The following is a 22,450-nucleotide window of genomic DNA, read 5'->3' as shown; positions in this document are numbered from 1 at the left end:
GCTTCCTGCCAGCCGGAGTCGGGGTGGCTGAGTGAGGAAGGGGAGCCCGTCCCGCCCCGCCCCCCCGAGACTGCGCTCTCTGCCAGGGACGGTTCCAGGTCATCAGCCTCCCCGGCCTTAATTCCAACTTGCAAAGCCAGTGGTTTAGAAGAACAAGCAGATACGTTCTCAGAGCGCCCTGGGGTTCTCCTCTAGGCACCGATGTCTTTTACTTCGTGGTGTTTTAAGAAGTGGCAGGTGCAGGTAGAAGGGACCAAAAAAAGCGTTTTCCTCACATTTTTGCTGCAGATGTGCCTACAGAAATTAGAAGCTGCTCCTAGGTTATTTCAGCTGGTGTTTCTCCCCAGGGTTCCCACAGGGCCCCAAGCAGGCACCTGGTGGGTCTGTCCCTCAGACGGCCAGCAAGTGTCCTGCATCACCTTCCTTACTCATCGGCCAGGGCAAGAAACCCCGAATGCGTGCCGTCCCCCACGTGGAGGACCTTTCCAGGTGGCTCAGCCTTCTCCATTTGCCGAGGCACAGACGCCCCGGAATTGTTTTGTTTTAGAGAGAATTGGCTAATGTGGGGACGGGGTGACTCTGCTGGTGGCTCCCTCTCAGGGCGCCTCCTTCGCTGGACCTCGGAGGAGGGGGTGTGAGTGATGGGGATCCTTAGGGGTCCCCTCCAGGGCAGAGGTGACAGTGACAGGCCCCCTGGAGGCAGGGCCTGCCCGAGGGGCGTTTAGCAGGGATGGGCGCTCCCGCCTCCCGCAAGCCACCCCTGCAGAAGCCCAGCCTCACTGCCCCACGGCCTCAGGGTCCACGCTCCTGAACAGGCCCAGGGCACCCGACCCTGAAGGTCACGGCAATGTCCTCGCGTCCACAGATGCAGAGCATGACATGCTCAATCCTCTCCCCAGAGGGGTCACCGCCGGGAGAAGCTCTGGCCCTGGACACCGAGGCCCCCAGCTTCTCACCCGCAGCTGCTCCAGGAGCCTCCCCTCCACCGGCCAGCATGGCCCCTGCCGGTCCTGGTCACTTTGGCTGGTTTGATTGTCACCCCTTGCTTGGTCTGCAGGAGCCGCTGTACATCTTTCTGCACACCCCAAGCCATGGTGCCGGGGGTCACCCCTCCCTCTCTCACACACAAGTACACACACGAGCACAAGCACACGGCACACACGCACAACAGATGCCTGACGTACGGGACCGCGGACACACCTGTTCAGTGATTAGGTCTAAGGGAAGTTCTCAACAGACCTGCCCAGATGGCCCCCTGTCCTTTAAGAGGGAAGGAAGGCAGAGTGAACCCCAGCAGAGAACCAAGTCTGACCCACCTGTGGCAGAGCCCCCCGCTGTCCACCAGGGACTCTGGCCTAAGCTGTCGCCACAGCCCTAAAGGTTCCATGAGTTGCAGTAACCCCAGACCCCTGAGGCCCAGTTCAGGGGCTCTGCAGCTAAGGGACAATACACAACCCCACCCCCGGGGACGCCTGTGGCTCCAGAGATTCTAAAGTCCCTGGGGTTTTCTCCCCTCAAAAACATTCACCTGGACAGATCGTAGGTTCTCCCTTCCTAGAGTCCTTAGAAATGGACTCAGTGTCCGTTGGCCAAGATGCCTGTGAGGCGTGCTGCCTGTGAGCAGGTGTGCACAGATTTGGTTGTTTCCAAACCCAACTTACCTACAACACTGCCAGGCAGTTTCTACAAATGCAGGCTCCTGTACCCACTCTCCCAAGGTTCTGGCGCCTCGGGATGCAGTGGGTCTGAGGGTCCGTACTTTTAAAACTTCCCCAGTGATTCTGAGGATCAGCCATGTTCTGAGCCCCCGGGTTCAAAACCCCCTAACCTGTCTCCTGCCCAATTGGTTTCCTATCCTCTCCCACCGGAGGGCGGGCCTGCATGCAGACGGGGGACTGGTGGAGCGTCTGCAAGGCCTGCAGACATGGGGGCAGTTCTGATCATAACCTAAATGAAGAGATTAATGAAAAGACGCGGGCTGGTCACAGTGGTTGGGTGACCGTTCTCCTTCCAACTCACCAACACTCTAATGCAAATTCCTCTTGCTTGGCAGGTTCTTTAAATAACCTAGAAAATTCAGTCCTTACTGCCATTTTAGAAGAGTTTAACAGCTTAGTTCAAATCTCCGATCTATCTCCCACAAGAAGCCATGAGAAATAGCATGATTACATCACACAGCCATCTTACAAGTGTGAACCGAATGCCTGTACATCTGAGCCAGTTCTATTCTTTGTACATGACGGCAGCTCAAGAGATTGCTCCGAAATCCCACAGGAAGTCAGGGAATCTAAAACACACTTCCTGACGCCCCGTCTTCATGTGACTACTGAGCTACAGAGCATGCAACCCATGATAATATCTGTGCATTGTAGGGTCGGTGGATTTAAGTGGCTTCCTAACTCACATCGTCACTATAACCATCCTCACCGGGTAGGACAAGAACACCCACGTGGCCACATGACAAATATTGAAGATGTCATTATTACAATAAATAGTAGACCACATCATGGGTATACCTTCTGGGATATACCTTTTGAAGCTTATTTGGGGTTTAAAAATATTGTCTTCTTTCCTATACTTTTTTCCCATTTATGGCTCTTTCTCTCCCCTGCACCATTACGGCAACCATGCGTCACATTTCAGATAGACCTTTGCTCCCTCGGTGGACTTCCTCAGTCGCCATCTGATTCTCTCCTGAAAATAGAATATTCACTTGAACAATTTTCTTAAGCATATTACCAGTTGCACTTTATCTTGACATCAGGGTCCGAAAGTAAGGGTTTTACGTGAACAAACACTACACTGAAGAGTCTCATGAGATGGAGTATCGGAATTAGCTGAGAACATTCTTATGGGTTTGGGAGCCTTTATCTATCCACGCAGGCAGGGTCTTAATGCTCCACACTTCCACTGTCTAGGGCACATGACAAATCCACTGCAGATGATTTAAGGTCAGTTCCCTGCAGTTTCTGGTTGGATTGGCATTTCGTTCTGCTTGAAGTAGCATCTTCAACTCCCTCCTGCCTCTCGCAATTAGGCAAGAAAGAGCCAGGGTAAACGAGCTCTGCAAGATCGCGGCACTCAGAGCCGCTGGGACTGATCACACTGGTGGGGGAGCTGGAGGAGGCAGCCGAGACTCAACACCTCCGAAAATAAACACTCGTCAGGAGCATCTCATGCACCTGGCTCTTCAAGAAAAATTCATCTACCTGAAAACTTTAAGTTAACTCCTAGAAACCAGTTGTTACTCAAGCCAGCCCTCCGGGTTGTCATGGCCTTAACAGGCTACAAAGTCTGCTTCAGGGAAAGTTAGTTGCACAGAAGCACTGGGTAAGAATTCAGAAGAGCCTTACAATGTAATAGGTGACTTTCCAGGTCTGGAAAATGACACAATAGTTGAAACATTGAGAGAATGGTGAGGATACTATTGAATCTAATTACCAGAAAGAGAGGGACAGCAAGTACCGTATTTCCTAAGAAAGTATTCCCACACAGAAGACTTTAGTTCCTAACATTGTGGTAAACTGTGGAAACTGTTAGCTACGCCGGCCCTCCTTTCCCTCAGTGCCACCTGCCACAGGAAGTTGATGTGATAAAGACCTCACCTGGACGGTGTAAAAAGTCAGGTCAAACCAAAGTTTTGCTCAAGTATTTTTGAGTCAGGTGAAATATTTTATGTTCAATTTATTATCATCACTATCATCATCTTTGTCGTCATCATCGTTGTCTCATCGTCACCACCACCATCATCACTGCCTCCCCATCATCACCATTATTATCATCACCGTCACCATCATCATCACCATCATCACCATCCTCATCACCACTGTTATCATCACCATCAGCAGCAGCAGCATCACCATCATCACCATCACCACCATCGTCACCATCGTTATCATCATCACCATCATCACCATCCTCATCACCATTATTATCGTCACCGTCACCAGCATCATCACCATCGTCACCATCATCACCATCGTCACCATCATCATCACCATCATCACCATTGTTATCATCACCATCAGCAGCAGCAGCATCACCATCATCACCATCATCACCATCGTCACCATCATCATCATCACCATCATCACCATCATCACCAGCAGCAGCAGCAGCATTGTCATCCAATTCCTAGTGCCATTTAAGTCTGCAAAGAAGAGATTCAGGCTCTACCTAGGGGGAGGGCTGGGCATCCCTTGGCTGTGCCCCTCCCTCCCCCAGGCTCAGTCTCTCAGCTTGGTTCTTCCTTCCATAGACGACTCACAGGCCAGTCCAAATTGGATCTCATCAAGGACCTGGTTAGTAGTATGGTCAATAAGCAATCTAAAACCTCTCAAAAATTTACTTTCTCCACAGAGTACAGCAATTTTCTTCCCAAGAGATGGCCTCTAGGCAGTATGAATACATAGTAAAGGAACTTCAGTTCTTCGAAAGCATGAGAAAATATACCGGAAATTACTTCAAGATCTGTAAGAGAAGGTGCCCATATAAACCCAAATGTTATTAATTATTTGGGTAATAATTTATATTAATAATTTACCCTCACTCCAGTGCAGATAAATGAAGGAGAAACACATTTTCACAAATTCTAAAACTTACATAGAAACCTTTTAAAGAAGGCATTTAGCGTTCATCCTACCATCGTGTGTGTCAACGTTGGTATCACTATGGTAGTTCATATATAATTTGTACACAAAGCAGTTAAGCATTTCTATAATACATTATAATCCTGATTAAATGTACAGAACCTTGTTTTAAAAAAGAAAAAAATAATAAGTTTAATCTTCCTCTCGTTCAAGCTATTTCTTCAGATACCTGGTGTATATGGGTGTGGAGGTGACTCTGGAAAGCAAAGGCAGGAGAGCAGTAACAGGACATCGAGGCCCCCTACCAGGGGCCGGTCTTGGGGTGTAGCGGACGCCCCCTCACCGGGACTGTCGGCAGCAGCTCTGGGGTCCCAGGTCCCATCTCATTTAGTCCCTGAGCCTAGGAGGGAGGCACCACCACTACCCCATTTTCAGACGAACTAACTCTATCACAGTAGTTTTAAGTAGCTTTTCCAAGGCTACGCAGCTAGGAAACCATAGAGCCGGGACTAAAATCTAGACGAGGTTTGCAGCCCAGCAACTGGGCCAGATCCCACCAGCCACCTGAGAACTAAGCATGGTTTTTACATGTTTTAACGGCTGGAAAGGGTGAGAAGAGCATCTCCTGACACATGAAGGTGACGTGGAACCCAAAAGTTGGTGTCTGTAAACGCAGCTCCTTCCCTGGCCCGTCTGTGCTGAGGGCTGGGCCGCAGGTCCAGCGGTCGGACCGAGACCAAACGGCTGCAGAGCCTCCGATGGTCACTGTCCGGCCTTTTGCTGTGACGCCGGCTGAGCCTGGACCAGAGGGTTTGCTGTGCCCCAGTTCCTCCCATGTCTGTACAAGTCCATCTGCCCGGCACTTACCTCCAAAGCTGCTTCCTCATCCTGAACGCGGGCGGTGGCACCGGGGTCACAGGAGCTGCTTCCCAATGAGCTCCCCTCTTCTTCCCCTCCCCTCGGAGCCCCACCGTGACCACCCTGTGTCCCCCCCACCGTGTCCCCATCCCCCGTGTCTCACGCAGCTCTCGTCCCCTAGTGAGCAGCAGCAAGTACCCGGCCAGGAAGTCCCGGGGGCACCTGCGCACGAAGATCGAGTCCGGGGAGGGGACAGTGCCCGTGCGTGGCCCAGACGTGCAGACGTGGGACGGCGTCCTGCTGGGCGAGCAGCTGGTCACCATGTCCTGCACGGACAAGATCGCCAGGTAACGGCCCCTCTGTCCTCTGCGCGAGTGCCGCCCGGGTGTGTGTTTGGCGGGGGGAGGGACAGGGACTGTGGTCCCAGAGCGGGGCCTGGCCGGGTGCTGAGGTGCACTCCAAGGTCCCGGACTCTGCCCTGTCGGCCCTGAACTCCACACCCGCCACGGGACGTGGCTGCCCGCTGCCCCACACACAGTTGTGCACCGGCCAGGCGCCTTCTGTACCATCACAGCCTCCCTGGAAAGCCGGATAGAGCCGTCAGAGAGGCAGGCGGGGCCAAGGAGAGGCAGACACCCAGGGACTCGGGAGCCAGGCAGCAGGGACCCCAGCCCCGACCCCAACCCTGACCTGAGCCTGCATGCGGAGGGGCCGTGGCCCAGGTGCACTCGGTGCCTCTGTGAGGCTCCCTAGGCTACGGGGCAGGTAAAACCTCAGCCCTGGCAAACAGGGATCCGAAATCTCGAGGGAAATTACCAAACGGCTACAGGAGAAATAAGGCCTTTCACTCCCCTGGAGTGACTGCCCCCCGCCTGACTGCAATACAGCAAAGCACTGATTTCTGCATCAAAGAGAGCTGCCTGTAGTCGTCAACTAGCCCATCTTTCAGAAGGAAACGTACCCTCCTTTGTAATGTTTTCATCTATTCATGAAGTGGGGAGAAGCAGCAGTTTCCACCTTAACGGAAATTCTCTTGCTCTCCCAGGATCGCGTTGGGTCTCTAAATTAATTCTGACTCCTTACCAAATGAAGTGAATGAATGATACAGAAGTTAAGTTTCACTGTCTCTAGGATCTTAAATGTCAATTGACAGAGAATTAAACTCGCTACAAAGCCCGGGTGATGTGGGACGTCAACAGTCCTGATGCTGAAAGCGCGGCACCTCTGCACCGGTGCTGAATCGAATCTCGGAGACAGACTTTTAGGTGAAGTAGAAAAGGACAGCTTTATTGCTTTGCCAGGCAAAGAGGGACACAGCAGGCTCCTGCCTCGGAAAACTATGTGTCCCCACCCGGGAGGATTTGATGAGGGGTTTATAACAAGCCTTCAAGGGGGGGTTGCTGATGAGATCAGGCCATGTGCAGGGTCTTAGGGGGTCGGGTTTCCCAACCTTGATGGGCTTCTCTGGCCCCTTTAATCTCACCTCAGGTGGTTTCTTGGCTACTCCTCTCTTGATTAGCAACTGTTCGAATTGCCCTTTGGCACCCAGGGAAGGTCACGGAGGCTGCAGTCTGTTCCCTAGAAACAAGAAATGGGGGACAGAAAGGCTTTCGTGCCCAGGAGCCCATAAGCCCCCTGGTTTCATTCCCACCAGTGATGCTCTGTTTAACAAAGTCTACTTAGAAAGCACAGTCCACGTCACGTCCCTGGGCTGAGGAGGGTTCTAACTGCTTTTGAGGGGGGACATGCTGGGGACATTGTGATGCCCGTGGCTCTGGGCAGGTGGGGGGCCGCCCCACATTCATCCAGGAGTTGATGCAGCTCATGGGTAGCCCTGCCAGTCATCTGTCTAGTCCCCAAATCTGGTGGCCAGGTGAGCGGTGCCCAGACGGTGGGGAACACAATGGGGCAGGAGGGGCCTGGGGGGCATGGTACCAGGTCCCCTCTCCCCACTCAGTCCCCTGGGAGCCCAGCCCACCTTCCCAGGACTTTCCTCAGGTGTTCCCTGAACATTCTCCTCACTCTCCTCTGTCTCTGTCTCTGTCTCTCTGTCTCTGTCTCTCTGTCTCCCCTGCCCCACCTTCCTCCCTGAACAAGCCCACCCTCTCTGCCTCTCTCCCTGCAACCCCCGTGATGCCCTCCCCTTCCTCGGCCTCCCCTCCCCTTGCACCTCATGTCCTGCACTGGAATCATATTCACCCCCACCATCTGCTTCTGCGTCTAAGGTCTGACCCTTAGGGGATCGCTGCTGCCACCGTGAGGGGTGCGTGCGCAGGTTAGGGTCCCGTCTCCGCAGGTGGGCACCCATCCATCGCCCAACGGGAGGCGGGAGCAGAGACGTCCAGCTCTGCAGGGGGACGAGCAAGGCTGGACTGGAGCGGAGATGGGGCAGGCGTGGGGTTTCCTTCGTGATGACGGCCGTGCTCAGAAACGCGGAGTCGGGGCGAGGTTTTCGTGGACGGGGCAGTGGAGGGGTGGCCCCTGACCATGCTCGACAGTGGGCAGGACTCACACAGGCTGAGCGGCTGGGTCAGACCTGGCCCAGGACCCAAGAATGTAGAAGGGGTCGACCCTATGGACGGAAGCTCTGTGCAACGTTCCCACGAGTCCAGTGGTCAGAGTGGCCTCCCAGGGAAAAGGGCTGCGTTATGTGAATGTCATTATCATCAAACTCACTCCAAAGATTGTGGGAACCAGGCCCAGGCTGCCCCCCTCCCTAAACCGGGCGCACAGCTGACAGAGTCTGCAAGCGCATGCAGGTCCCCAGGCTCCTGGGGGTACACCACGCTCAGCATCGTGTGGAAGCACACCTGGGGCGTCACCGGGAGGATGGAGAGTCTGACGGACCAGCACCAAAGCCAGGATGCCCAGCACCACAGACTGGATGTGGGCAGGACACCCCAGCCGCAGAGAGAGCTTTCTCCCCCTTCCACGGAAAAAAACACCCGAGGCCGGAAGAGGGGATACACCAGCTACGTTTTTTCCCTTTAAAAATAATTTTGATGCTGACATAGCAGAAAACGAAATCTAATTTCTTCTCTTTGGAACAGAGTCGTTGGAATTCCCAGGAAAATTCTTGGGCCATGAAAGTCTTTTGAAAGTCAGATTTTTGGCCGAAAAGGAATTTTAGTTAAAGTCCTGGAGCAAAATACTATCTTGCAGATAAAAGCTGGTTCCACTGCTCGAGGGAGAGTGGATACCTCTCCCTTGGGTGAATGGCTTCCATCCAAAACAGAACCAAACCTGAGACTCTGTGGCCACAAGACCCTAAATGCACCTAAGGCTACACGTTCTCATGCCTCCAGATAAAGGGAAAGTGTGATGGGACCATCCAGTCACACCGACTGGTGGAAACAGCCCACAGGGAGCGACATCACGCATCTGAAGTTCCCCTCACCCCCCATTAAAACATAAGCGACAGTAAGAAACATTAGGAGACTTGAAAAGTGAAAAAGACGACCAGCCAGTATCCCAGCCGTCACCGAAAACAGCAGGCACCTTGGCTATAAACGCCTTAACCTTTTTCCTAAACACAGGCTTTTTCCTGTCATCAGGATTTTGCTGTTTCGGGCAGTTTGCTTACAGTCCATCACTGAACACTATGATTTCAAAGCTCCTTTCAAAGTCACGGGCATTGAATCCACGTGTAAGGCTGCGGGCACCTCCCTGCTGCTGGATCCCTGGGTGCTCACAAGTGGTTGCTCCGTGCATCACGTTTCCAGAAATATCTCTGTGCCGAAGCGTTTTTCCAAATCTCCGAGTACAGACTTAGGACATACTCCCCAGAGTGGGGTTACGGAGTCCAGGGTATGGGGTAAACAGAAGCAGTGGGATCTCCTACTGCCCCATAGCAGGCGGCATGGGCCCAACAGTGGCCTCCAAAGATATCCTTGTCCCCAGACCCTAAACCCGTGAGTGTGGCCTTACCAGGCAGGATTAAGCCAAGGATGCTGAGAGAAGGTAGCCTCTAAGTGCAGCTAGTGTATCCTCGTGAGTGAGGCCTTGGGGACCTGGGGACAGACGCCCAGAGCAGGTGCACAGGGGAGGCCACAGAGACAAAGGCGGGGCCCAGAGGGACGCATCCACAAACCTCTGAGCGCCAGGTGAGTGAGGCCCGTGGGTGGGGTCTCCCCGGTGCCCCCGGGCTGCCACACCTTCACCTAAGACCTCTGCCTCCAGGACCATGAGTAAATTTCCGATGTTTTAAGCGCTTCCCCACCCACCTCACCCCCTGCCCCGGGAAACCAATATAACCAGGTAGGAGACACCACTCACTTGGCTCAACTCATGTGGTCTTTGCAAAATGACAGAACCAAAGTCAGAGTGAAATCTATTCCTAAAATGCCACTGCTCATGCCAGGCTGGTGCAGACCCAGGCAAACTGCAGAATGTGGGTTGTTTCACCAGGTCCAGGAAACTTGACCTGCAACCCACGAGTTAAGGTTGGAGGTGCAACAAAGGGTTGGATTTTCCTGCAGCTCAGAGATAAAACAGACCAAGCCCTGCGCCTCTGTGAGCCCAGGACAGATGACAAGTGTCACCGTAAGGCCCGTGTTCCCATGGACGTGGCCTGGCTTTCTGGACGTAAGAAGCCGATCTGAACAGTCACTAACAGGAAACACCGGCCACCTGAAAGGACAGGCGAACCAGGGAGGGGTTTTTGCTCTAAGACTCGAGAGGCAAGTAGCATATAAAAATCTAAATCTTCTGGAACTAATGTTCCTTAGATATGGTTTCTAATTTTAAGCACCAGAGCTTGATTATCGATTGCAATGTGTTTTTAAATGAACAGATTAAAACTTTCTCCATAAAAATGAACTGTAAAGAATTACGGATGCTCTCTGGGAACCGAGGCCCCATCTGACTCCCCGCACTGAGATCTCAGGCTGCAAGAGTCCCCCCCTCTGAGAGTGGGGACCTGGCTCTGCGCCCAGCCCACCTGGCAGCCGGATGGTGTTACCTACAGCTCTGCTGAAATCAGGAGGGAATGTGTTCATGCTTCCAAGCTCCAAATATGGGTCATTTTAAAACCACTGCTCTTACTAAACGCCCAGCCCCAAATGTTCCCAGCTTGGTGTAATAACCACTGCTCTTCCTTTACAGAAGACCGTGGTCACCTTACTGCAGCCTTTAGGGGAAAGTTCACCCCATCTCCAGTGGTGAAGGTACAACCGTGTACCTCAGATTGGGACTCGAACCTCACCAAAACCCATAGTCTTTTAACCGAGATCACACAGCTGGTTTCAGGATTTAACGAAGCTCATGTTCTTGAAGTCTCATCACAGAAAGCATTCAGTGATAGACAAAGTGATAGGTAACAAGTGGGTTTATTTAGAGAGAAACACACTCCACAGAGTGTGGGCCATCTGAGAAGGTGAGAAAGGCACCAGGGTATGGGGTTGTCAGTTTCTACAGGGGTGGGTAATTTCATAGGCTAATGAGTGGGAGGAGTATTCCGGCTATTTTGGAGAAGGGGCGGGGATTTCCCAAAATTGGGCCACCACCCACTTTTTGACCCTTATGGTCTGGCGTTGGAACTGTCCTGGCGCCTGTGGGTGTGTCATTTAGCTTGCTGATGTGTTACGGTGAGCATATACTGAGGCTCAAGGTCTAGTGGAAGTCGACTTGTCTGCCATCTTGGACCCATTTGGTTCTAATCAGTTTATGTCATGTCCTTGGGCTATGTCATTCTTTTAAAAGTTGTGCCCTGCCCCTCTCCCTCCTGTCTCAAAGGTAGTGAGTGATAAACTCAGGAATATTTGTCCAACATAAGCGTGGTAACAGTGATGACACTCCCACAGCTGCTGCCTCTGCTACTCCTGCAACAATGCTGAGACAGGGACACAGATCTGAGGTAGCAGCCATCCCTTGTCCAGCCCCCAGGACACTGCAAAGGGCTGAGAAGCTGCAAAACAAACTAGAAATTAGGTGACCAGGAGACATCATGAACATTGAGGGAAAGCAGAAGAGGGGCTAAGTGACAACAAAAGACACGGAGGTCACCTGGACCCGGTAGGCTGACTCCCAAGTCCATGCTGCCTGCTTTGTGCATCACCCGGCTCACAATGGAACTGCCTGGCACGCTGGGAACGCTGATGCCCGCTGCACCCAGGCCAGTTCCATCCCGGCCTTGGGAGTCCTAGGAGCAGGAGGCACCCAAAGCCACCCAGACGAGCCCAGGGTGCATGGCGTTGTACTCACAGCTGTGCCTCGGCCTGAGTCACCCAGCTGCACCGTGACCTTTCTCAGTGGGTGTGACTGTGCCTCCAGGTCACGAGCAAACCTGCCCACGGACAAGGAGGGAAGTGAAGTAAGGATGAATTTGGTGATGTTCAGACCTCACTGTCATGTTGGACCCACACCTCCTCCCGGCGGCCATGCCTCGGGGGTGAAAATGGCAGACAGGGACCCCGACCACCCACAGTCCCTGCACCCATGCCCACGTTTATCGGTCTCATGCCCCGGGCACACAGGCCCAGCAGGTCTTGGGTGGGGCCCATCCTGGAACAGTCCCTGTCAGTCCTCGAGGTACAGAGATTGTCTCTCAGTTAAAGAAAACAGCCTTTTTCCAAGATCTCTCCCTCACTTATCTTTGGTATTTCAGTGATTGACAAACAGACAAAAATATATTTATTTAGGGATTATCTATATTGAAAACTAGACCTGGGACTTTTTTCTCTGTCAACACTGCAGTCATGTCAGCTGTTTGTATAAAAGGAGAGGCACTTTTCAGTTCAATCCGGAATGCTGCAAACTCTCCAGTTTGTATTCAGGGCGACATTTGGTTTTATTGATGGTGTTGGCTGAATAAGTTAAACTCGTACAGCCAGGCAAGGAGAAGGCTGATTGTCTCTTTATTGTAAAGGTTATTATGAGGAGACCAGATATAGAATTTGTTTGTCTTTAGACTTTCCTGCAGCGTCAGAGCCATTCAGCTACGTTCCAGAAGTTTTGCTCAAAGCCAGTGCATGGACAGCCGGAAGCACAGGAATGTCCCCTCTGTAATACTCATCTCATCATTAGAGAAAGGGCTTTGTTATCGATGGGGAATGTCCATTCCCCCGCTTCTCATGCCTCCAGAAATGTGCTCCCCTTCAACACTTTTGGATACTTACTCTTTGGGAAAATCACACATTAGATCCCAAGGGCAATTCTCCACTCCTTTCTGAGAGACAGGATGTGACTTACAGAAATGACCACAATTATTTTTTTAAGTGAAGTTATGCAAATCTGATAGACTAAAGTAAACGTTTCATAAAACCAATGACTGTTTAAATTGTAGGACTAAACTGTTTGTATATAAATATTACCTTTTATATTCCACTTGAGTTTTATGTGGGTGAGCACATTACTTTAATGACCCACACTTAACGGAGGGGGAGCCGTTCCTCAATCCTCGCCAGCCAGATGGCTGCCTCTTCTTGCATGAGATTAGAAGATGTTTCTCACTCACCTCAATGCTTCTGAGGCAAATTAATATCGCCAGCTAAATTGCTTGTGTTTTTGGAATAAAATTTAAAGAGAATTTTTTAAGGCAATTGGTGTCACAGGTTCTCAGAGCAGACTGCTCTCTAGGTAGGCCTGCTGGTTTGAGCACTCGGTAATTAATGGAAAGAATTCTGTGTTAATTGACTGCTTCGGGAAAGGGAAATAGAATGACTCCTTATTAATCATGAAAGGAAATGTACGGCATGGAAGCACCACAGTAATTGCTCTAACCGTGGAGAGATGTTAATTAATGAAAAGAATAATGATGTAAGAAATTAACTGCATAATGCTTGTGCTGATGGAGGCTGGATTTTAAGCATGTGGAAACCACAAAATGTTGCCTTAAATAACAGATACACGGAAAGTTGTTCCACTCAAACTTACAGGGAAATGTCTGACGAGGCTCCTGTCACCTTTGCTGGCAGAAGCAAACACTCACCCAGAGCCTCATTTATGTCAAGGACCACGGCCTCGTCCTCTGATCGGGGCTCCTGAAGTCAAATCACCCCCAGAGCCAAACAAGGTCGTTCATGTCACCACAGCAGGTCCCGCCCACTGCTGAGTTTGACAAAGGGGTGGGGAGGGAGAGTATTTTCCCCTAAACTGCAGTCAATTCAATTTCTGATATTTCCCAGGGAACATAAAGAAAAATTGCAATTCACTTTGGAGACAGAGGGTCTTTTTTATTTTTTATTTTTTTGCGGTACACAGGCCTCTCACTGCCGTGGCCTCTCCCGTCGTGGAGCACAGGCTCCAGACGCGCAGGCCCAGCGGCCATGGCTCACGGGCCCAGCGGCCATGGCTCACGGGCCCAGCTGCTCCGCGGCACGCGGGATGCCCCCGGACCGGGGCACGAACCCGCGTCCCCTGCATCGGCAGGCGGTCTCCCAACCACTGCACCACCAGGGAAGCCCAGAGGGTCATTTTTTAAATCTGACTTTAAGTCCCTGAGAGAATATGTAGCTTCCCCTTCACCCAACAACTCATTTTCCAGGAAAAGGATCCACGTTTATTCACACGCAGACCCACCGACACCCGTCCCCCTGACGGCAGAAAGGGGCTTGGGGTCACCAGGGGTCACGAGGCCAAAGCCATGCCCGGTCCAGTGTGCTGCGAGCCCCAGGCCAGCTCCCCCAACCCCCCACCGCCAGCTGCACGATGGGGACAGTGACGCCTCGGGGACAACGGCGCAGAAAGGCCCCCCGTCCTCCCCCAGGTGAGGCCAGTGAGCCAGGGCGCTGACGCCCCTCTCCCCCCCAGGTGGAACGTGCTGGGGCTGCAGGGTGCGCTGCTCTGCCACTTCATCGAGCCCGTGTACCTGCACAGCATCGTGGTGGGGAGCCTGCACCACACCGGCCACCTCTCCCGGGTCATGAGCCACAGGACCGAGGACATCGGCCAGCTGCCCGCCTCGTACCGGCACAACCGGCCCCTCCTCAGTGGTAAGAACAGGTCCTCAAACGCACACACCCCTCCGTCCACAGGCCCTGAGGCCCCCAGGGCAGGCTCTCCCAGTCTGGCCCGTGGCCATTTAAGACTCAGCGAGCAGAACTGCAGAGATCGGATACTTGAAAGGTCAGCCGGGTGCGGAGCATCTCCGGACGACGTTCCAGAGTGAAGGTGTAACAGGATGAGCCCCTCAGACATCACAGTGTCACTTTCAGGGCAGTGTCTGCGGTGCCCAGAGAAATCCAGGCAAAAAACACACGTGTCCAACAGGGCAGGGGGGACCCAGGGCCATAGGTCGCCCCCACCTGATCCAGGAGCAAATTCCTGAATGTTCCCCCAGCACCAAATCTGGGAGGGGGATGCTGCCCCCAGGCCGCCAGGGCCAGCCTGGGGTCGTGAGGACCAGAAGTCACACAGCCGTGAGCCCCTCTGGCGGCAGCTGACCTCTCAGCTCAGCAGGAGGGGGCATTGGGGAGGTAGCCCCACCCGCTGTGACCCCCGTAATTAACCCGGTAATCCACCGCGGCTCCCTCCTGGGCGGTGCCTTGTCTCTGAAGGGGCTGCAAGCCGTGATCTGCGGTGGGGGGCCCTGGGTGGTGGGCATGTGCAGACCCACAGCAATTGGCCAGTCCGGGGCTTAGACCAGATCCCCCGGAAGAGGAGAGAGAAGGTCAAAGAGCCAGTCAACGGTTGTGGTAAGAGTCAGGCCTAAGGGTTACTCCCAGGACCCTAAGGTTGTTCTCAGAAAACCAGGGGCAACGATGGTGCCCACAGGGTGGCGGGAACTCGCGGGGATAGCTCTCAGCCAGGCCAGCCCCCAAGAGAGCACACCTCCCCACTCCCTCAACCCTCCCACGAGAGTCACCAGCCAAGGGCAGCATCACGGACCCCAAAGCTCAGACAGGGCGGAAGAGGATGCTCCCAGTGGGGCTGGGACCACCCAGGGCTCAGTGGCTATGCCCCAGGTTTCTTTACACACCAGAACGTGTTCCTAAAATCTAAGACTCTCTGCCAAATCCGGGGACCACGTCAGATTCCAGGGGCTCCCAGCGTCCAGGGAGGGGACTCAGCAAACTACAGCGAGGCCATGGGAGCAGGGGTCGTGTGCCCATCCAGGACCACTGCCCCACCTTCCCTTCCCGTGACTCGGGCCGACTTGTCGCGGAGGGGGTTCCCTCACCCCCGTCCTCGCCATGAATGGTGCCTTCGGATCTGACCCAAAGCTGTGCCCATGGCTGTGGCGCCCTGCGGCCTGAGCCCGGCAGGTGATGGCCACGTACAGCCTGTGGGTGGTTCTCCTGGGGAGTGGGTGCCCAGAGAGGCCTGATCTGCACGGTGCAGCTACTCACCCTCCACGAGTCCCCCCCAGAGAACGGCTCCACCATTCAGGGAAGGGACCTAACTAAACCCAGCAGCCACCCCCGTCAACGTCAAGATGAGGCACACACCCTGTCACACCAACCACGACAGCTGCTGTCACCTCCATTTATAAATGTGGAAATAGACTCACAGGAATTTAAGTGTGAAGATGCTCTATTTATCAACATGGAGCAAGGATTTGAACCCCGTTTAACCAGAAGGCCAAGTTCTCCCGACACACCCACTGTGACCCGTGGCAATGGCACAATTTCTTAAACACACAAGAATTAACAACACAAACAAGACCAGCTGAAGAGGTGGTGACATCCACCTCGTAGGAGCTGGGAATGGGAGCCTGAGACCCACGCCCGTCTCCAAGGGGCTCAGTCCTGACTCACCATCGTCAGGTGAGGGATGGGAAGGCTTGCCTCAAATTCAATGTCTATGAAACCAGAGTCATTTTCTAAACGGTCAATAATTTCAGTAATTCTGATAAAATATCACTTTGGGCCCGGTTTCAATGTCTTTCTTTCACTTTCCCTTTTCTTCTTTCTCCTGTTCTTTCTTAAAATGTTGAAGATTAATGACTTCCTGTGGTTGAGCAGCAGAAACAGCTCTGCAGTGGCCCCCAAAGACCTAGAATTCCTGGTGTGGAGCTAAAAGCAAATGTTCAGTTCTTGGGTGTCTAAGTTAAATTTAATTTCCATCTATGTTGATGAGTCAGGTGACAACTTTTCCATGTGTCCAGCTCCTTGGGTTGCCACTTGCTTCCCAGCACCAGGCTCTGCTTCCCCGTGAGATGTTGCTGGGGCCCCTGGGCCCACCCACCCAGGGCCCTGAGAGGCCCCATGCTGCCATCCAGTCTGTCCACTGGGGAACAGGAGGCTGGGAAGGGGCAGAGTGTGGATATGGGAGCAGCTGCTCAGGGGGCTGGATCCAGGGAAGGGATCAGGAGGGGGGTGTTGGGGGCATCCAGGCTGAACATCCTGCAGCACTGTGGCCGTGAACACACATGAGACCAAGGTCCTTCTCTGCGTGACCCCAGTGGAAGCCGGGGTTGGGGGTGGAGCCAGCCCGTCAGCTGCGCAGGGAGCCAGGGGGCATGGAGGGCATATGGCCGAGGCCCCGGGGTCAGTGCCCCTCCTCCCAGGCCACCATCCTGCATGGTTTAGCATCCTCGGTGGCCCCAGGACTCAGAAAGACCCACTCCCGGTTTAACGCTCTGTGGTCCTGAAATTCAAACCAGGGCCCAGTTTCCAGTCCCAGCTGGGCTCCAGTCACCCTGCCGGGCCGGTGCCTTGCACCCTCAGAGCTCACTTGTTTTCACTCCATTTCGTATCTCGTCAGCCGGACTGTGACCCTGGCGTCTGCCCTGTGGGGAGCGGGCAGGCAGCAGATGCCCCGTAAACGCACGCTCTCAGCTGGCCTTTATGCGGCCCCATCTGTTCACCAGTCCACGCGACGAACATCCAGAGAAAGGGGGAAACGTGGGCAGAGTGTTATTATAGGACAGCCTTGCATTTAAAATCCTTCGAATCCAAGCCCCAGCGATGGCGCTCGGGCCGGCCGTCCACCCTGTCCCACCAGCGTGGGAGCCGTTTCCCGCCCGCCCGGCCAGCAGCGCTCACGCCCGGCGCCCCTTCTCTCCCGGCAGGAGTGAGTCAGGCCGAGGCACGGCAGCCTGGGAAGTCACCCCACTTCAGCGTGAACTGGGTGGTGGGCACGGCGGACGTGGAGGTCATCAACGCCACCACTGGGAAGCGGAGCTGCGGCCGCTCGTCCAGGCTCTGCAAGCACAGGCTCTCGGCCCGGTGGGCGCGGCTCTACGGCAAGGTCAGTGGGGCTGGACATGGGTGGGGCCCAGGGAGCGGCCGCTTGGGCAGAGCCAGAGTGACACGGGACACGCAAACCAGCCCCCGTGTCCCTGCCCGCCCCCCGCCAACCCCAGGTGTGGCCCCTCCTAGTGGGACCCCTGACCTGCAGCAGGGTCTCATGCTGTGGCCCCAGAAATAGGTGGAAAGGGGCTCACTGGTGAACAGCTGTGGCCAGTGCAGCCCGTGAGAAAGTCCATAGAAACTTCAGAGTCCATGTAATTCCAGTCCAGACAGAAGGAAATGGATGCCCAGAAAAGTTAGGTGTTCCCCCAATTAAACAGCTGTGAGAGTCAGGGACGGACTGGCCGGCCAGTAGCCGGTGCCGCCCCCCCACCGACCACTTCCCCCGCTCACCACACGCCCGACCCTGGCGCATGGGTGGTGAAGCCAGGCCGGATCCTGCCCCGCTGGACACGGGGGCCAGTCCCGGTCCTCCCGGTGGGCTAGCAGGCGACTCCACCTGGGACGCTGCCTTCATTCCCACGGCCCCCTCAGCCTCACCACCCACGCCGATTTGAGCCCCTAATCTTCCTCGAAAAAGAAAAAAATTATGCACAGCTTGTGCTGTTAATAGCAGACAAGTTCTGTGTTTATATTTTTCATTAATCACTCACACTTCTTGTGAAGCAAAGCCTCCCTAATTTCTACTGTTACTCTTTCTTTTTTTGGAATTTTATATGAAGTTTTATTTATCAATAGATCAAATTAGAGAGAATAGATATTTTTCTTTGTTACTGAGGCATAATTGACATATGAACAGTGTATATATTTAAGGGGCACCACTGGATATTTTGATATGTTGTGAAATGACCCCAGAATTGCACTGATTGACTCACGCAGCCCCTCCCATCCTCCGTGTGGTGAGAGGACTTAACCTGAGATCCACCCTCTTGGCAAACTCCAAGCCCACGTGATGATCTCGCTGCTTTTCTGTTTAAAGGAAGAGAGAAGGAAAAGTGACCGGCAGGCCAGTGCCTGCTTGCCAGGCTTGAGCGGTCCTGCTGGTCGGGGCCCGTTCCCTGCGAGGGCTCACCCGTCCTCTCTCGTTCTGCCCCACAGCTGAGCACACGGATCCCAAGCCACGGAGACACGCCGTCCATGTACTGTGAGGCCAAGCTGGGGGCACGCACCTACCAGGCTGTCAAACAGCAGCTGTTCAGAGCATTCCAGAAGGCTGGCCTGGGCACCTGGGTGAGGAAGCCGCCGGAGCAAGACCAGTTCCTACTAATGTTATGAGGCCCCGGGCCGGCCCTGCGCAGCGGGCGAAGCCGTGTGTGGGTGTGGCGTGCCCTGACGGTGCTGATCTGTGCTGTGCATTCGTTTTCCTTTGGTGTTCAGAAACACACGCGTGTCTGAAGCTCAGATGAGCAACTAGCCTTGCGTTAGGGACATGCTGCTTCTCCGACGGCTGCTCCCAAGATGCCAGGACCGAGATCGCCCACCACACCTGCCTACGCACAAACAGCTCTCGCTCCTCCTTGTGTCCAAGGGAATTTCCATTTGGGCCAGAGGGTCTGAGTGGATGCCTTGAAAAGCAGTGCTGAGGCTTGGCCGGTGAGAACCAACCAGGCCCATCCCCGACGCTTCCCTCCCCGCCACGCACCTCCTGAGCGAGGGGTTCCCACGAGCACAGCGTGTGTGAGACTTCAGGATAAGCCACAAGTGAAGAGAAAAGCCATGGGCTCCTCCCCAAAGAAGCCAGTAAGGATGAGCTATCATGTTCATTCCTATTTTTTTCACTCCACCTCCTTTCAAAATGATTTGAGACACATGATATTAAAGAACCCCTAAAAGAGGACCAGAGAGTGAGACCATTCTTGCAGAGAGCAAAGGAACAGTTTCCAAAGCACCCGGGGGCCAAGATTTAGGGCATGAAGAAACCACCGCTACACGTCCTGGTGACGAGGGTCCCAGATGCGAAGCCCCGGGCCCCACGCCCATGGCTTGACGCAGCTGCTTCCCTGGCAGATGACGACCCGACCACCTGGACAAGGTCTGAGCTGATAGGGTCCCCCCTACCCAGGGAATCAATCAGGAAACCAAGTCCCAGACCAAGTCCTGCCTTTTTAACTGAGTTTTATCAGAAAGCAAGCACAGAAACTCACAGAACTGTCCCCTTAGGCCTGAGGGGCCTCCAGCTCTCTCATCTCGGTTCTCTGATCTCCATCCTGAACAATAAAAAAATTCACTTAAAACAGCTGCCGAAGTGCAAGAGGCAGAATTCTGCCCCCTTTAGGTTCCCCCGAGCACATGGGGCGTCCGGGGTTGAGTGAGGGGCGGGGTCCTGACCCCCTGTCCACGCAGGAAGGTGGCACCCCCGTGACATCTCGAGTCATCATATGCCTTGAATTGTTTCACCGCCGAGGACTCATTTCTGGCTCCATCATGCCGGTTAACCAGCCTCTCGTTCCTCCATCTAAAAGATCCGCATCTGAGATTCATCGTCCAGAATATAAATAGCAAAGCTCTGTAGCAGCCCGGGCACCTCACTTAACCCAAGAAAGGCAAGTGCAGCATCACAAAGCTCTCATAACAACGAGGCAAAAGCAAAACAAAGTGAGTTGTAGGTATTGTCACAAGAGAACAAGAAGTAGAGATACTAAGTATGGAGAGAGAAACTTTTCCTGGGATTTAATATAAAGTCAAACTTACTCAAGTTCTTTTATAAGAGAAAACGGACAACTTCTCCAGCATAAAGTTTCAAGAGAGATGAAAATGGTTTTGCAAATAGATGACTCGTATTAATCTTTCATACAAATTGAGGAAATAAAATCTTAATTCAGTACAAAAGCTAGGATCAAAAGGCCAGTTTATGTTAGTGTCTGATCATTTGACATGGCATCAGGACAAAGCTCAGAGAACCAGAGGCCTCAGGGCTGGTTGTGACTCAGACACTCTGAGCCCCGTCTCTGGAGCCCTGCTCTGAAAGCAGGAGGCACAGTCCAGTCCTGGCTGGAATCTGTGACCAGAAGCTCAGCTCACAGCACTCTGAGCTGTTGCTTGGAGACGTGGTCCATGCTTTGTATGAACGAGCTCCTACTACAGGGAGCAGACGGCAGGGAAGATGTGGGGGAGCCGACCCACAAAGGGGCACAGAGGGCACTGCCCACGGGACCTGGTTCTAGGGGCTTGGAAGGCGCCCACCCACCCACGATGAGCACCCCACAGGGTTCGAGGCACTGGCTCTCCAGAACCACACAAACTTCCTCATGTATAAACATCTGCTCCTGGAGAAAGCCACCCCTAGGGCCCTGGCACCCATTAGCACCGGCGTGGGGACTTGTCTGTCGGGTCAGGAGGGCACTTCTCGGAGGGAGAGATGGATGAGAGAAGAGTCCCTAGGGCAGCAAGAAGTGCACTTCAGGGCCTGAAGCTTTGCCACGAGTGAGTGGGAAACAGAGAGGGAGCTAGGGACGAGGGACCCCGGGCTCCGGGCACAGGCGGGTGGGGACGGGACAGGAGGGCTGGGACGGCCAGAGGCCAGAGGAGAGGACCCCGGGCTCGAACCCGGCACCAGGGTAGCTGGAGGGCTTGGCTCAGGTCAGCCCCAAGCCCAGAGGTGCATCTCCCTTTGCTCCAGGCCCCCGGGAGCACCAGCACCACTTATGCAGGTCCACCTGCATCTTTCGATTAGAAAAATTAGGGGAATTCGAGTCCAGAGGAGCCCGCACACCTCCCCACCTGGGTCTCTGTGAGGAGAACAAACACTTGAGTCACCCTGAAATCAGGACGGAGCCAACAAAAGGGCCCCCCACCTGCCGAACCTGCCTCGACCACCATCCTGTGTCTCCGTGATTCACACTTGCCCTGTTCCGTGTTCGCATCCACCCTCCCACAATCTGCCCTCCCGCTAACATCCAAATAAAGTCGGCAGCACCTCCATCTGCCTCCCAAGCCCACACCACTTCCGATCAGGGAGAAAAACGTAAGCAACGTACAGTTCCCAGCCTGGTCCTCCTGGCAGGACCCAGCCCTAGAGGGTCAGGAGGTCGGTGGCTCCGCTTGTCCCCTCCCAGCACGTGATCCCACAACGTGTGATAGCAAATTACTGGATTTAGGATTATCTTTGGGTTTTGTTTTTGCTGAGCAAATGATTTGTGGGTCTATTTTGCAGATCTATAACTGCTGTTTCCTTTTTGTTCCTTTCTAAGTCTGTATGTACCCATCTGGCCACTACAGTGTCTGATGTCCGTTGTTCCTCAGAAATGTTGACTTGAGTTGCTTTTCAAGGAAACACAGCTCATATTTTTCCCACATGATTCTTTTTCACAGAATTCTGTTCTTATCAATAAAGTTAAATGTTTTCTTTCTTTCTTTCTTTTTTTCTTTGGTATAGTGTTTATCACGTCTGGAGAGCCATAAATAGTAAATACACGGTGTATCAATGCCCAGAATATTTTGATGAAATCCTATTTTTAGATTAAAAATTTCAAGATGTGTCTATAATATCTTGTTTAAAAAAATTTAAAAAGACATTTGAAACTTAAAGTAGACATTTTTAATTTAGAGAAACTTCTATACCCATTTTTTAAGAAGCCATTCTAATGAAATCATCGAATTGGTCCAAAATACAATAAATAGCACTTTCTAATAAGACCAAAGGAAAGTTAGGAAAATCTCTGTTTATGTACCACGATTCGATGGCTGTGACGTCTTATGGCAGAAGCCTCGTTAACACCCAGCAAAGCCCGGTGAACCCTGCTGGTTTCCCTACCGCCCTCCCCATCCAGGAGCAGGGACCCACCGCCCCGCGCATGTCGAAAGGTTGTCCCAGCTGAGTCCTTGCGGGGGTCAGGGGTGGGGTGAAATACCGAAAGCTCTGTGATTCAGGAG

The 22,450-nt window shown here is 53.4% G+C and overlaps 1 protein-coding gene across 1 annotated transcript in view; it reads left to right on the top strand.

The window, feature by feature from the left end:
• ADARB2 (adenosine deaminase RNA specific B2 (inactive)) overlaps positions 1 to 21,927 on the top strand; it is a 368,746-nt gene extending 346,819 nt beyond the window's left edge. The window contains exons 7-10 of the mRNA XM_067699982.1: positions 5,629 to 5,794; positions 14,196 to 14,377; positions 17,398 to 17,576; positions 18,677 to 21,927. Coding sequence (XP_067556083.1) covers positions 5,629 to 5,794; positions 14,196 to 14,377; positions 17,398 to 17,576; positions 18,677 to 18,853 — 704 coding nt within the window. The 3' untranslated portion in view covers positions 18,854 to 21,927. The remainder of the gene's footprint in view (positions 1 to 5,628; positions 5,795 to 14,195; positions 14,378 to 17,397; positions 17,577 to 18,676) is intronic.
• Positions 21,928 to 22,450: the final 523 nt, after the last annotated feature.

Source organism: Pseudorca crassidens, chromosome 1 (genome assembly GCF_039906515.1).
Source record: "Pseudorca crassidens isolate mPseCra1 chromosome 1, mPseCra1.hap1, whole genome shotgun sequence".
Lineage (NCBI taxonomy): Eukaryota > Metazoa > Chordata > Mammalia > Artiodactyla > Delphinidae > Pseudorca > Pseudorca crassidens.
Note: the sequence above shows the minus strand (reverse complement) of the source record. Positions and strands in the feature narration are given on the sequence as shown.